Here is a 16,819-nt window from a genome sequence, read left to right on the forward strand (position 1 = left end):
TAACATTTTATTCCTATCACCAAACCACCTGAAAAATGAACCACTATACTTCCTCATACAATATAATATTAGGGTAATCAGGTACCTGCAACAGCATCTGAGTAGGCATATTTATTCTTTTATTACTGCAAGAGCAGCTCTGGACACTCTAGCATCTACCTTGTATGCTATTTTGGGAGACAAGTTTAACTATAATTTTCTAGTGAATAACTGTACTCCAGAAAATATATTTTTAAAAAAGGTAGGTAAGATATTAAGCAGGATAGCTGTTTTCACATTCACAAATATTAACCATTTGTTTTAACCCAAATCTCTGACTAGGAAAACAAAAAGTTATCACAAGTCTAATATTTATCTACCCTCTTGTTTTAGGAAGTCCATCTGTCTATTTTTGAGGTGTAGACATAGTTTGGGTGGGCAATAAACATTTTCCCTTTTGAGGGGTATGGTATAAAAATCAGAAAATGAACAAAGCAGCTATAAAACAGTAACAGAATGGAAACACTTCCTTTCAACTTTACTTCCAAGCAAAGAAAAATAGTTTCAGGGGTCAAGAAAGTGAAATCTTGATTAACTAGAATCCATATAATGCTAATATTAAACTATCATTTCTTTTTATTCACACTATATTAAAAAAGGGAGACAAACACAAGAAGATAAGGTTATATCGAGGATTGGTTTTTAAAGCACAAACTTCCAGAGTTTGTTTTAAGGTTAATGCACACAATGCTAGCTCTTCAGTCACCTGAGAATCAGAAAATTCACATGAACAGGATCCCCTGTACTGACAAAGAACTATTGGCTACTGATGGGTCTGTCAAGTTCCTAGGCTTCATTCAGCATGAAATTGCACTTTTCTTGATACGTATAAATTTAATAAAATCTATACAATGTTGTAGTCTGTTCTTGTGTTGCCTCACATCACATCTATAAAAACATCATTTAAAGTTTGTAGAAAACAGAATTTTGGCCTTTTACAAAGCAAGTACTTTGCTTCTTTAACTCAGAATTCTGGAAATACAATTAAGTTCTAGTATTGTGACTGCATCATATTTTTGTCATCAGATGTTTTAATTTAAATATCAGTGGTTTTTTTTCAAGTGTCCAACTCCATAAAAGAATATAATAAAAGAATATATCCGAAGTTTTCTGTGACTACCATAAAAAATATTCAGTATCCACCGGGTTGCTCCTAACGACTTGTTAGTATACTCCTGCTTGATCCAAATCCATCTGGTCTGAGACTGTTTCTCAGATCCATGCTTCTATCTGTCAGAAGGGTCTTTTTAGGTACAGAGGTCACCTAAAAAAAGCAGAAAAATTAATTTTAGTTCATGTTTCTTAAAAGAAATGCCACCAGTAAAATAGTATTATGCAATGAAAGAAAGAAAAGCTACAAGCAATATGTGTCTTAAATAGTGTCATTTTCAAATACAAAGAAAAAGGAGGTAAACTGTATTATCTTTTCTTACAAGAACACTATAAATGTTTCCCCTACATTTCAATTTGGTTGTGACAAAACCTTGCCTGAGAATTACTAACATCTGTTTAAATGTATAATGCATGTCAGTGTTGTACACAAAATGAATTATATTTCTAACTAATTTATTATGCTAGGCACTGTGTAATAAGTGCCTTGCATGTTTAATTACTGCTGAATTACTTGAATTATCCATTTAAATTCTTCCCATGACCTTATGAAGTAGATAGGGAAACTGAGAAAGGCTTAGAGAAAGTATGCAACTTGCGAAGGACCCCAGAGCCTGTGACAACTTAAGTCTAGGTGGTCTGACTTTAGAACAATACTCTTCATACCATAGGAGTCAATGGAGCTTCTAGTTGTCGTCCTAGGAATGAGAGCAAGCGCCTCCAGATGAGGCCACTTCCCATAAACATAATTCCTGTAATCAGCCAAAACATTCTATGGTCCTAAAAGAGAAAAACATCATTCAGTTCAATCACAAAAGGCTAGGATACTTAGAGATAAAACTTCCTGAACTATTAATGTCTCAGAGTTTAGAAGAAGTCTTATATTATTTGAAAGTATCTAAGAACAAGTACCTAATGATATTCAGAGACCGAGAACCAGAGAATAAGTAAGAATGGACACATGATTTAAAATTTTTAAATCATCTACAAGCCAAACATAACTGCTTTTACTTTGTGTTTTTCCAGTCTTTGTTTACATGCATAAAAATTTTCATGGTTAAAAACAGATGACACATAATTTAAGTTCACCCAAACTGTGAGCACCCAAGAATTTTTAAAATTTCAAGGAAAATGGGACAAAAGAATCTATAGCATAATAAGAAACTTTTGGTCTAGGGATGCTGTGGAAAAATTACTAAGACACTAAGTGCAGAATTTGGGAACTTCAGACCCATAGTAAACATTTTTCCTCACCATCATTTTCAGAATGGTAATATTTTTGCAGTTCAGTGTTTTCAGTTAATGCATTAATGTACAGAGCCACAGAATTTAAATTAATCTTTCACAAGAAAGGAGTCCCATCTACAGCTATGCCAATAGTTGGTTATCATCCATGGTCTGGCTAGCTCCTATAATTGAGAGCTCACTTCCCCCAGGGTAGCCGGTTATACCATTGATCAGCCATCACTGGTAGAAATTCATGTCATTTACTGAGCAGAAATCTGGCTCCTTTTAACATGAAGTTATATGTTAGGCACAACAAATTAGGAAGGTGTTAACATGAGTTGTTTTTGGATGGTAAGCACATTTCCAGTTATCCAAAATGAGGGCCCTAATTTATTAAGTAAAAATTCTGTTGTTCTCTACTGTAGGTAGCTGGGTTCTGTGGCTCCCTATAAACCCCAAATCTGGGAATGCTAGAATGTGATAAAATCGAGAAGTAAGTTAAGTCAGAGGCAAACCTATCTCAAAGTTCCATGTGCCAATAAACACACATAGCACAGGATGACATGTGGGACATCCAGGGCAAGGACAAGGCTCTGAGGGCTGGGGATTTACTGTTCCCTGCGCTTTGGGCATGCCCTGCAACACTTGACAGAGTGTGCCTGCTCACCTGCTGCTTAACCTACCTCCTTTTCACTCTGGGTGCCCTGCCTCTCCCCCACTGCTCAGTCTAGTTTAGTCATCACTTAGAAATAGTTTGTTTTCACCAAAAGATTAGATGTGCCAGAGGCTACAAAAGCACTAAAAACCAATGAAGACATGTCAAAAGTACTCAGAAGTCAGCATGAAAGGAACAATTTGAGCATCAAAATAATAATGATAGTGACAGGTTATAACGCACTGGCTAAAACAAGACTCCTTGAATACATACGGGTATAAATGAGTAAGTGGAAGAAAGGAGAATGCCCTTCTTCACAATATAAGGCCAACTCATAAATGCAGAAATGATGGAATTAGAAAATCACCTTCATGGTAATATTTGGCTCAAGAATCAATCAATTTTGGATCACTTAGCGGATGCTAAAGCTAGAGGGTGAAAATTTGATGTATGATAGGATTTGTACATAGTCCCTAAGTGTCTCCTATAGGATCCTTGGTAAACAAAATCTTAGCCAAATGATAATAACCAAGGTCAGTACTGCCAGTAATGGGACAAAATGACATGTGTCTTCTGATGAGATTCACTGTAAAGATTCACACTGGCAAAATGCGTAACAGAATCTAATAATGAAACTTTATTGAGCACCATATAACAAACCTGTATTCTTCACGCATGTTGAGACCATGAAAGTCAATGATTAAATAACTGTTCCAAGTTAGAGGAGACTAGAGAGACATGATAACTATATGTAACATGTGATCTAAAATTTTCTTTCTGATAAAGTATACTAAGACAAGTGGCAAAATCTGAATAGGGTCTATAGATTGGAAAATATTTCAGTGTTAACTTCCTAATTTTGATAACCACATTGTGGTTATATAAGAGGATGTACATATTTTTAGGAAATATGTACTGAAACATTTAGGGATAAAGGGGCATTGATGGGCACAGTGGCTCATGCCTGTAATCCCAGCACATTGGGCAAAGGCAAGAGGATTGCCTGGGCCCAGGGTTCAAGACCAGCCTGGATGACCTGGTGAGATCTCATCTCTCCAATAAATAAAAATTTAGGCCGAGTGCGGTGACTCACGCCTGTAATCCCAACACTTTGAGTGGCAGAGGAAAGAGGATTACTTGAGCCCAGAGGTTGTAGACCAACTTAGGCAACTTGGCAAAACCTTGTCCCTACAATAAATCATGAAAAATTAGCTGGGAGTGGTGGTGCAGTAGTTCCAGCTACTTGGAAGGCTGAGGTGAAAGGATCACCTGAATCCAGCAGGTCGAGGCTGTGGTTGCCATGAGCATGCCACTGCACCCCAGCCTGGGTGACAGAGTGAGACTGACTCAAAAATTAATCAATTAAAAATTAGCCAGGTGTGGTGGCACACGCCTGCAGTTCCAGCTACTTGAAAGGTTGAGGTGGAAGGATCACCTGAGCCCAGCAGGTTGAGGCTGCGGTGACCATGAACATGCCACAGCACTTAGGCCTGGGTGACAGAGTGAGCCCAGCAGGCTGAGGCTGTGGTGGCCATGAACATGCCATGGCACTCCAGCCTGGGTGACAGAGTGAGACTTTGACTCAAAAAAAAAAAAAAAAAAAAAAGGAGAAGGGGCATCACATTTGTTCTTACTCTCAAAAAGCTTAGAAACTAAAGTGTGTCTATGTAGATGAATGATAAAGTAAATGTGATAAAATGTTGATGTTTGAAGGATCTGGGTAAAGGTTACATGGAAATTCTTTCACTATTCTTGGAACTTTTCTATAAGTCTTAAAAAATTTCTCCCTATCTTTAACATCATTGCAAATATTAATTCTAACCATGCTAGAATAAAGACATTTAACATCCACGGATTTAATGAAAGTTTCAACTATTCTTTTTTTTTTGAGTTGGAGTCTCACTCTGTCACCCAGACTGGAATGCAGTGGCCGCTCCTGGCCACTGCAGCCTCGACCTGCTGGGCTCTGGCGATCCTTCCGCCTCAGCCTTCCAAGTAGCTGGAACTACAGGTGCGTGCTACCACGCCTGGCTAATTTTTGATTTATTGTAGAGATGAGGTCTCGCCAAGTTGCCGGGGCGGGTCTCGAACCTGCAGTCTCAGTCAATCCACTCACCTCGGCCTCCCAAAGCGCTGGGATTACAGGCTGAGCTACCGAGCCCGGCCAGTTTCAATTATTCTTCAGGACATCTAGAGATGTGTAGTTTGTAATTCTGATAAGCCACTGATCTGAATCTTGTTCACTTAGGAGCTAGCTCATTACCTACTACTCATATCGCATTACAAATGGATTACTTGGTACCTAGAATTGCACATACTGAAGCTATCAGAAAGGAACTTTTTAAAAAGTTGTTCATTTTTTTGAAAAACTGGCAATTAAATGAGAGAAAAATATCAGAGTAAGTATAAGTTAGCTTAGAGACTGAGTATATGTACATAAACACAATTCTTAAAGTCCCATGGCCACAGATTTGTACAGATCTTTGGATGTATCTTTTAAGAATGTCAAGAGTTGGACGATGTTGCACATGATATTCCAGTTACTTCTGAACTTTCCAATGGCCTAAATCTGGACTCAAACCTCCAGTGATTCCTATCATGGAATACATCCAAAGCCTTACCATGCTCCACACAACTGACATGATCTCATGCTTGCTTTTGGGGACCTCATTCTCCACCTTGCCACCTGACTTACCCTCTTCTAACCATTCTGGCCTTTTTGCTGTTCTGGAAAAAACTCAGATCACTCCTGCCTCAGGCTTTACACCTGTGGTTCCCTCTGCTTAGAATGCTTTCTCCACATCTTCTGGTTTTCTCTTTTCATGCAGGTATCCACCTAGATGTCACCTCCTTAGAACCACCTTCCTTGGCTACCCTACGTCTAAAAGGTTACCTGTTCCACCACTTAACATTCTCTATCCCCTAGCCTTGCTTTGTTTTTCTTTGTGTCACTTATCATTTAACATACTTTATACTTGTTTATTATCTTTCTACTTCACTACAGTGTTACCTCCACAAGAGCAGGGACTCACCGCTAAATGGGGCTTAAGTGGTGCTTGGTATATAACAGTCACTAAAAAAACACATTTGTGGCTTGGTGCAGTGCTCATATCTCAAATCCCAGCACTTTGGGAGGCCAAGGTGGGAAGATCAACTTGAGGTCAATAGCTTGGGCAACAAAGCAAGATCCCATCTCTACAAAAAAAATTAAAGAATGAGCTAGGCTCAGTGGTGCAAGCCTGTAATGCCTGCTACTTGGAAGGCTGAAGCAGGAGAATCACTTTAGCCTAGGAGTTGGAGGCTGCAGTGAGCTATGATCATGCTACTGTACTCCAGTTTGGGCAAAAGAGTGAGACTGTCATTTTTTTTAAAAAAACAAAAACTGTGGGATGAATGAAAAAATGTATTGCATTTATTTTTATTTTACATTTTGCCATAGGAGCATTAAAAATGACTAATATGCCACGTGCAGTGTCTCATGCCTGTAATCCCAGTACTTTGGGAGGTGGAGGCAAGAGGATTTCCTCAGCCCAGAGGCTCAAGACCAGCCTGGGCAACTTGGCGAGACCTTGTCTCAACAATAAATTTAAAAATTAGCCGAGTGTTATGGCATGTGCTTGTAGTTCCAGCTACTTGGAACTACACCTAAGCTGAGACCAGAGTGGAGAAGTATAGAGCAGCATGTCTTGAGAAGGAACAGAGAAGAGTTGACAAGAATGGCTGCAGATGAGATGGACATGGAGGAACAGCAGATTAGGAAAGCCAACAGGCCAAGGAGTTTGGAGTTTTATCCTAAGGTTAATGAAAAGTCACTGGACAGATGTATGCAGAAGAATGACAAAATAGTTTTAGGGAAACCCCACTGGGTCCCCTTCCACTGGGGGAGCTTTTCTGTCCTCTCAGTAAATCCTGCTTTTAAAAAAAAATCAGTTTTACATCTTTCAAAGACCATTTTTAAAAGCACATGTGGTCCTGATAAGACCATTAAAGAGAGAGCAGACCTATTAGACTAATTAGGACATGGAATCCAGCACCAGAATGTGTCAAATACATATCTAGATTAGTTTCTAGAAATCCTACAATAAGATATTCTCAGAAAATGAGACCTAGTCCCCACAACATAATATATCCGTGTAATAAAAATGCATGCGCACCACCTGAATCTAAAATAAAAATGAAAACAAAAATAGTCAACCCTCCAGATCAGAGGGTTCTGCACCTGCAGATATGGAAGACTGACTGCATTAGCTCATCTTATATCAGGGTTGAGTATCTGTGGATTTTGATTTCTGTGGAGAATCTGGAACCAAACTCCCTCAGACACCAAGAGACAACTGTACAAGGCTACGGTGATACGAGAAACTCCAGGAGTTCAGTGTCATATTAATATCCAAAGGCAGTAGAGCAAAGCAGAAAACCCAAGTCCCTGGATACAAATCCTAACTGTTATTTTCTAGCTTTGTGCACATGGGCAAGTTACTTAAATTTTCTCTACAAAGTAGGGATAGTACATCTGTTTTCAGAATTGTGATGACTGAGCCAAATAAAGCATGCAAACTGCCAGGTACATTGCCAGATATGTAAGAATTGAAAAATAAAAACCTTCATTAACACTGCCTCACAGTCTATAGTCATCTATCACAGACACAAAGAACAGAGTACCATATGTTCTCATTCATAAGTGGACCCTGAACATTTACCCTGATACTATAAGAAGGGGATTGGCAGTAGTGGGATACTGCCAGGGGAGGGGTGGGAGACAACATCAAAAAGGGCACCTGATCTCAAACCAGGCAGGGTGGGGACCAAAGGGAGGCCCAAACTTTACCTGTACAATGACCACTTGCATACCTAATCCTGAATTGTACCCATCTTTAAAATATGAAAAACAAAATTTAAAAAAACCACACTGCCTTACAGTGTGACACTATTTTATCAAAACTTTCCTTCAAGGCATGACGTGGGCTGATAAAAAAGAAAGCAAAAGCAAAAAAAAAAAAACCTTTCCCATTTGCAGTTATACATTTTGGGAAACAAAGTAATCTGGGCCATAATTGTATCTATGTTACAATACTGCCTGAATTTTGAGTTAAAGTATATATTTTATTTCACTATGATAGTATACAGACAGGTGAGACTTTTTTGAAGAAGAATCATTTTTTAGATCCTTCTCCAAAACACTGAAAAATAATAACCCCTAAATTATTGAAGCAACACATCCTCACCTCTTCAAGGGAAGATTCCAAGTTCATTCCAAAAGCAACTCCCATTAATCCAAAGAGCGAAAGAGAGAAGGTTCCCATTGTCAGCTGCAGGTTCAACCTCATCATCACGTTACGGTGGCTGGAGAAAAGAATACCTACTCCAGTCAGAAGGGCTCACTAAATCTATACAGCAAATTCACTGCATCTATTAAAGACCACATGGATTAAATCTACACCTTAAAAAAAAAGACCACATCCACATAGCAGGTATAGATGATAATGGTGTAATTCCTTTGAAAATGACATTTCCTTAAAAGCTTTATTTAGGCTGAACGCGGTGGATCACTCCTATAATCCCAACACTTTGGGAGGGCAAGGTAAGAGGGTTACCTGAGCCCATGGGTTCAAGACTAGCCTGGGCAACTTGGCAAGACCTCATCTCTACAATAAAAAAATAAAAAAATAATTAGCCGGACATGATAGTGAGTGCCTGTAATTCCAGATACTTGGAAGGCTGAGACTGAAGGATCACCTGAGCCTAGCAGGTTGAGACTGAAGTGGCTGTGAGCGTGTTACTGCACTCAAGCTTGAGCGACAGAGTGAGATTCCAAATCAAAAAACAAAAAAATAAAAATTAAAAAAAAAACCTTTTGGGTTGGGCACGGTGGCTCCCGTCTATAATCTCAGCACTTTGGGAGGCTGAGGTGAGAGGATTTTCTGAGCCCACGGGTTTGAGATCAACCTGGGCAACTTGGCGAGACCTCATCTCTACAATAAATAAAAAAATTAGCTGGGCATGGTGGTGCGTGCCTGTAGTTCCAGCTACTTGGAAGGCTGAGGTGGAAGGATCACCCGAGCCCAGCAAGTTGAGGCTATGGCTACTGTAAGCATGCCACTGCACTCTAGTCTGGGCGACAGAATAAGACTCCAACTCCAACTCCCCCCCCCAAAAAGCTTTATTTTATAATAATTATTTTATAAAGAAAATGTATGTTTTTTAAATAATGCTTTCTTACCTGTCCAGATTGATGAAAATAATGCTTTGTGAATCATCAATCAGCACCCTAAGTTCCCGGGTTGCATTGGAAAGATCATCAGCCAGTCGGTAGTAGTTTTCCAATAGCAACTCCATTTCTTCTGCATGGTCAATCCCAGTACTACTCTTTTCACTTAAATTAAAAGAGTTAACATAATCAACATGTACCCAATATGTGCATCCTATATTTGCTACCAAAAACTTCCTCAATTATTATATAATAATCAGCCATCACTGGAAAAACTAGCCTCTGTTTTTTCAATTGAGGCCAATCTGTGAGTAGTTATGCCAACTGATCTTAAACACTATACAGATAAGTTGAGGATGAAAGTTGAGGACAGTCCATGCTTATGTAAACTATTTAGCTTCACTGTATTCCATGGCCCCAATTTAAGAGCACATACGCTATGTGCTGCCTGTTAAAGTGAAATCCACATATGTGAATGCTGATGAATAGTGCAAATCCAAAATCACTATCAGGTAAAACAAAGACAAAAATGAAAAAATGAACAAGGAAAGCATTTACCTTCCAAGGTGTGTATATAATGTCATTTTCATATATGACGTGTTTTTGAATGTCAATAGTTACTTTGCTCCCCTTTATTTATAACCCCCACCCTACGACGGAGGAGGATGGGGGAATGAAGCACTCTGTAAAAAGTAGTTACATCACAAAGCATATTTGAGGCTGATTGGCCTAAGCAAAATAAGCAAGAGTTTCTGCTACTATATCTGCTATCAACCAAACGTTATGTAGCCCTTTTTATCTTAGTATTTCTTTATTAGAGTAGAAATAATCAATTTCTCAAAGTGCTTAAAAAGTCTGTATAGACTGTGGAAACTACAGTCATTACAATTATGTCTGCATCTATTTCTGATGCTGCTCTACAAAGAATAAAAACAAAATATTTGAGTATTTAAAAAGCAAATATTTAACTGGAGTATGCACAAGTAAGAAGAGTAAATGACTTCTATACTCATGTAAGAGATAAAAAGGTTTATATGATTATTTTTATTAGACTAACTTACAGGATTTATGCCAATGTTTAACTCATCTGTTTCACCCCTCCATTTTCCTCTCTCATATAAATCTCTCTCCTTCTCTTCCATGCTACTACCTAGCTGAGTTATTTCAGTAGATGCGTGTGCCAATTTGGTGGTCAGTCCCTTGCAGATAAAGGCAATTGTGTATTTTATACTGCATCCCAGCAGCCCTGGGTATGCAGTATGTATGTGATATATACCCACTAAGTTGAATTAGACGCAATACTACACAGGGAAAAAATGAAACAACTGGGAATGAAGAATGCCTATATCCTCTATTCCAGAAAAATGTTCTTTAAGGAAAAATATCTTGAAGAAATAAGAAGAGTCACCCTAAGGAAATAAACAGCAAAGCATGATTATATACTTACAAGACTTGTGGGTCACTCCATTTTGACAGACAGAGTTCTTCTAGCAACTCCTCCTCATCCAAGATCTCCAAAATCGACTCTTTGAAAATTTTAATATCTGTTTCTAACTCTGATAGACTGTAAGAATAATTTCACAGGAATAATCAACAACGTAAGTTTATGAAAAACACTTCCCTATAAGATTAGTGCTTTTTAAGGATATCTTATCAAGTAGATTCCCTCATACATTCATCCATGGCTAACACTGGCTTGGAAAAAATACTTCAATATTTACCATGCAAATTAACAATCCCCAAACAAAAACTAAATTAACTGGGAAAGTTAATCAGTGATATAAATCTCAGCATATATTATTTATCTCAGAAACATACAATCACTGTGAATTTAAGATTTTTGGCACAGGAGTTATTTTTATTCTCAATCAATGTAGTGGTAATAATATGTAACAGACTATTTACTCTTAACTGATAAAAACACTCCAACATTTTGGACAAGAAACTTCCTGATTCGGGAATTTTCATGATTAATTCTTGAGATTTTAGGGGGTACAAATACTGAGTGTATATTTATTCAATTTATGATACAAATTAATCATTGCTCTTAAATTCTGGAATGCAGTATGATTTTAAAGAAAAATAACAACATGGACTTTGGAGGGACAGAAAAGTGGATTTGAATTTAGATCTGCCAATTACTAGCTAGATATACATTACTTAAACCTCAGTGTTCTCATCTCAAAAATGAGGACAATTATCAACTACTGAATGGGGTTGCTGATGAGACGAGATCACATATAAAGGAGAGCCTTACGTAACATTTCATGTAAAACATCTTTTCAGTAAACATCCTGTTGTGTGCTCTTTTTAGCTCAACTTCCCATCTAGGCTACTTTCCCACTTTAAAAAAATGAAACACAAAATTTTAATAATTGGCAACAAAGGCAGAGAGTAATTTATAAAGTAAAAAAATATCACTACCATTAGCAAGACTAGTTGGTCTTTTTAAAACAGACACGAATCTTGTATATGGATTTATGCTAAACATTTCACTGCTAAGACTTTTGAGAATTTTAAGACATTTGTCTCTCTCAACTTGGTACCTCACCCATATTTACCTTTTGCCATTTTGTAGTAAGATGTGCAGTTTGCTTCTGTCTACAGAAGAATGTTTGGGATCCACTAAAGCTTCCAAAGTCTCAAGGATCAGTGGCTGCAAAGTGTTAAGTTTCCCCTGAAGGGTGTTGATCTAGATAACAACATGACCTTTCATAAGAATTAAAACAATCTTTTTAGAATATTCAGGATCAGTGAACCCTCTAGTTAAATACTATAATAGCTGTATTAGATTAAATCTGTAATAGCTGAAAAGACTGGTAACATTTTAGGACACAGTCAGTGCTGGAATGGCTAATCTACATGATCTAAGAGCTACATCTTCAGGGTTCACAGAACCACATGTAATGTCATCATTAGGCTCAGATATGGTTAACAAGGAATTAACACTCAGAAGAGTCTCCCACTATAGACATTTACTTTGAAAGGAATGACGGATTAATAATTAAAATAAAATTTAATTTTAGCCATTCCATAGCCAACACAAACTTTTAGTAATACCCAAGCTCTTTGTAAAGAGAATGCAGTTCAATTCCTACTAAGCTCTTTTGAAAACCAAAACATATGCTGGATTTAAAAAAAATAAATAAAACAAGGCAGGGCAAGGTGGCTCATGTCTATAGCCCCAGCATTTTGGGAGGCTGAAGTGAGAAGACTGCCTAAGCCCATGGGTTTGAGATCAGCCTAGGCACCTTGGTGAGACCTCACCTCTACAATAAATAAAAAAATTCGCCGGGCATGGTGGCATGTGCCTGTAGTTCCAGCTACTTGGAAGGCTGAGGTGGAAGGATCACCTGAGCCCAGCAGGCCGAGGCTGCAGTGGCTGTGAAAGTGCCACTGCACTCCAGCCTGGGTGACAGAGTGAGATACTAACTCAAAAAAATAAAAAATAAAACAAATCACTATAAAGTCACGTGTGGCCTCAGGAAGTGCTTGGGGAGGCTGCTGTGGTCAGTTGGGGGTGTTTGTGAGTCCTATCTACTCATGGTATGTTTTGGTCCCTTAGGTGGGTTTGGAGAGGTTTCCCTTATTTGAAAACTTGTCCTTTTTAGGGGGTGGCTGGCCCTGCTTATGTGTAGTCTTCTTTCAGGAGAAAATCTTCCCATAACCCCATTTAAAGACAAGAAGAATGTGTATGCCAGCAGACAACCTGAGCTCCCTCTGCATTCACCCCACAGCCAATATCTAGGCAGGATATGCCAGCCCAGCTTCTCTCTTTCCCCTTCTGCTCTTTCATCAAAAACCCTACCTTCCTCCAATGGCATGAGCTCCTGAGAGTTTACCAAGCCTGTGCAGCCTGGCACTAATCATTGTTTGCATTCTTTCTTTCCCTCTTCTGCTTTTTCCCTGCATAGCAACTGGGCTCTCACTACTCACCATCTCATTGGTTGCTACTAACGGGTCCTATTGCCTCATTAACCCAAGCAGGGAATGTAGTCATCTATGTCCTCAGTAGAGCAAGGCAGACAAAAGAAAGGCATACCAGGTTCACCCAGTTCCCATCCACCTCCTGTCCTTGCTACTCTCCTCTCAGTCTCCCACTGCAGTTAGCATACTCCTAGAACCAACTCTTGTATGCAGACAGTTCTTGAAAAGTACTATTTAGACTAATGGGGGAAGAAAAAATAATGTAAGATTTGTGGGGGTTAGGAAAGTTGTGAACCACCCTTGTTCAGGGCCTGTCAGGATCCCCAGACATCTAATAAATCTTAATCCAAAACAGAGGCATCATATACCTACCTCAGAACTGGCTGTACAAACAAATCCAAGAATGATTTGATTACTGATCTAATGCATTTCTCACATGTAAATAATATAGTTTATAATATAGTTTAATTTAGATACTAAAATGAATGCATTTAAAATTTTTGATCTGACAATTTATATCACGTTTAGGATGTTAAGTATTTTGAAGTATTACCCCTCAATATAGTTATATAACTGTATAAAGGGTTGGCCATTGTGGCTCACATTTGTAATCCCAGCACTTTGGGAGGCCCAAGCAGGAGGACTGCTTGAGGTTAGAAGTTCAGACCAGCCTGGGCAGCATAGTAGACCTTGTCTGTAAAGAAATTACAAAATTTGCCAGCTGTGGTAGCATGAACCTGTAGCCCCAGCTACTCGGGAGACTGAAGCAGAAGGATCACTTGAGCCCAGGAGGTTGAGGCTGTGGTCAGCTGTGATTGTGCTATGCCCTCCAGCCTGGGTAACAGAATGAGACCCATACTCCAAAAAAAAAAAAAAAAAGAAAAAAGAAGTATATTTTGTTGACCACCATAACATGACTCTTAAAGAGACTGTGTATAACTAGAGTCTTTTATTCTATTTGACGAATCATAAGGTTCAAGTACTTTCTCTACATAGATCCTTAGAAATGTTTTTGTCTGGGGAGAGAATGTGGTCAGGGAAAGTCCCATTGAAATAATATCAACTTGTCTTCCCACTCAATAGCAGTTCACAACCAGAATTAAATGCAAGCAGCTAAATAAAAACAGACTTACCCAATACTGCAGGAGTGCTTCTATAGCTCTGAACTCAAAAGGTAAAGGGTACGTAACTAGTTGACCCTCTCCAGACAACTGTGAAGGGAGTTCCCGGAACAGCCATTGCTCTAAATTTAAATTACGGTAATCTAATATCAGAAGACACTCTGGAGTGATCACAGCTTTCAAGTACTGCAAAAACAAACAAACAAACAAACAAAAATGAAAACAAAAATTCCAAACATAAATGTATTGGGTAGAATTTTAGGAAAGATTCAGTTTAATCATAATTAGTTTGGTTCAAATGGAAAAGTTTCCTTTTTAAAACAGCACCAAAACATATTGTGCTAATCTAACTTTAAAAAGACAAAATACACCCTTACTGGTCTAATTTAGAACAGCATAAAATTAGAAATTTTTATAAAGAGAAAGACTAGCATCTTTTACATAAAAGATACATTTTATTCTATTAGTGATATAAAAATTAGAGATGGTTTTCTATTTTACCTTTCTTCAATATTTTATTATAAAAATTTTTATAAGGAAAAGTTGAATGACAGTGCAGTAAATACCATATACTCACCATTTAGATTATACACTTAACATGATTTAGATTATACAATTAACATTCTGCTAAATTTGCTTTATCACACATCTATCAGAGATACGGTTTTGAAGGACGCTAGCTACTGACAATAAGAATAAAGAATGTTTTCTGGAGAAAATCACGTGGGAGAAGATTGCTTCTATTTTTGATGAAATATTTTTTAAAGGCCAGGCATGGTGGCTCAGCCTGTAATCCCAGCACTTTGGAAGGCCGAGGCGAGAGGATTGCTTGAGCCCGGGGGGTTTGAGACCAGCCTGGACAACTTGGTGAGACCTTGTCTCTACAATAAATCCCAAAAAAAACTAGCCAGGCATGGTGGCGTGTGTCTGTAGTTCCAGCTACTTAGAAGGCAAAGACGAAAGGATCTCCTCAGCCCAGTAGGTTGAGGCTGAGGTGGCCGTGAATGTGCCATTGCACTCCAGCCTGGGCGATAGAGTGAGACTCCAAATCAAAAAATAAATAAATAAATAAATAAAAGAAATATTTTTAAAAATTTATTTTGTACAGATATGGTCTCACTATGTTGCCCAGGTTGGTTGAGACAATAGATGTGTGTCATAGCACCTGGCACATTTTTTATTATTTTTATTAATTCTAGATAAATGAACAAAAACCTGCCATCAAAGACGTTTTGAAGAAAACAAGTCCCACGCCCAATGCAGAGCCAATAACACTGAGTTATGTGTCCTCATCTATTTCTAAACTCTAATCTTTAGCTTATCAAAATAACTGATGCTAACATTCACTCTGAATCACTAAGGAAAGTCAAATTATATTTGGTGTGTTCTGACTAGGAAGGGGAAAATACAATATATTTTAAAAAGCTTTCCATAAAAGTAAAAATTTAAGCTAAGGTTATAATATTTAATGGCTATTCTTGGGCTAATTAGAATGGAAAATTAGAATGTCCTTGGTAGCTCAGGCTATATTATAATTACAATTGGAAATGTATCTATTAATCAAGATCCTTTCTTTTATAATTTCCAAAACTAGAGACTAAATTCAAACAGTGACAATGAAGAAAAGTCAGAACTTTACCAACATAAAACAGAGTAGTATTATGCCTGTCAAATATATATATATATCCCATGGAAAATGAGTTCTATTCATAATAGTAACACATTAAATCATAACATATCCCGTGTAAGTATTTTTATTCCAAAATTACTTTTAACCTAGATATTGATCAAGAGGGTTAGAAGGTAACTTTTAAAAGATGGTATTGGAGGCTGGGCACAGTGGTCCAAGTGTACAATTGCTCAGCAAAACACAGCCTTTTCTCGTTCTAGGGTCTGAAAAAATTTCCTTCTGGTCCTCCTGAAGGGGAGGCCACATGAAGATATGACTAGCATCCCACACAACATTCCTACAATAAATACAAGTAAGGGCAAGGCATGGTGGCTTACACCTGTAATCCCAGCAATTTGGGAGAACTAGGGGGTGGACTCCTTAAGCCCAGGAGTTCAAGAGTAGCCTAGGCAACATAGATAAATCCTGTCTCAACAAAAAAATAAAAAAATTTGCTGGGCACAGTGGCACATGCCTGTAGTCCCAGCTACTAGGGATGCTGAGGTGGAGGGACTGCCTGAGCGCAGAAGGTAGAGGCTGTGAGCCATGATCATCGTGATTGTGCCACTGCATTCCAGCCTGTGTGGCAGGTGAGACTCAAAAAAAAAAAAACCCAAACCAGGCGGGCTCGGTGGCTCAGCCTGTAATACCGCACCTTTGGGAGGCTGAGGTGAGTGGGAGCCTGAGGTGAGTGGGAGCCTGAGCCCGCGGGTTCAAGACTGGCCTAGGCAGTGAGACCTCATCTCTCCAATAAATCAAAAAATCAGCCGGGCGTGGTAGCGCATGCCTGTAATTCCGGCTACTTGGAAGGCTGAGGCGGAAGATTGCTGGAGCCCAGCAGGTCGAGGCTGCGGGGGCCGGAA

The 16,819-nt window shown here is 38.5% G+C and overlaps 1 protein-coding gene across 3 annotated transcripts in view; it reads right to left on the reverse strand.

The window, feature by feature from the left end:
- Window positions 1–96: 96 nt before the first annotated feature.
- MRS2 (MRS2, magnesium transporter) overlaps window positions 97–16,819 on the reverse strand; it is a 24,526-nt gene continuing 7,803 nt past the window's right edge. For 2 of the 3 annotated variants that reach the window (XM_021708488.1, XM_008050477.2), the window contains 7 exons: window positions 14,300–14,473; window positions 11,801–11,931; window positions 10,687–10,803; window positions 9,252–9,404; window positions 8,257–8,374; window positions 1,816–1,929; window positions 97–1,303 (listed from right to left, as the gene is read on the reverse strand). In XM_021708488.1, coding sequence (XP_021564163.1) covers window positions 1,193–1,303; window positions 1,816–1,929; window positions 8,257–8,374; window positions 9,252–9,404; window positions 10,687–10,803; window positions 11,801–11,931; window positions 14,300–14,473 — 918 coding nt within the window. In that variant the 3' untranslated portion in view covers window positions 97–1,192. Of the gene's footprint in view, window positions 1,304–1,815; window positions 1,930–8,256; window positions 8,375–9,251; window positions 9,405–10,686; window positions 10,804–11,800; window positions 11,932–14,299; window positions 14,474–14,934; window positions 14,997–16,819 lie in introns of all 3 variants that reach the window. The other variant, XM_021708486.1, reaches the window with a different exon arrangement.

Source organism: Carlito syrichta, unplaced genomic scaffold (genome assembly GCF_000164805.1).
Source record: "Carlito syrichta isolate Samal-C Ts95f unplaced genomic scaffold, Tarsius_syrichta-2.0.1 Scaffold60087, whole genome shotgun sequence".
NCBI lineage: Eukaryota > Metazoa > Chordata > Mammalia > Primates > Tarsiidae > Carlito > Carlito syrichta.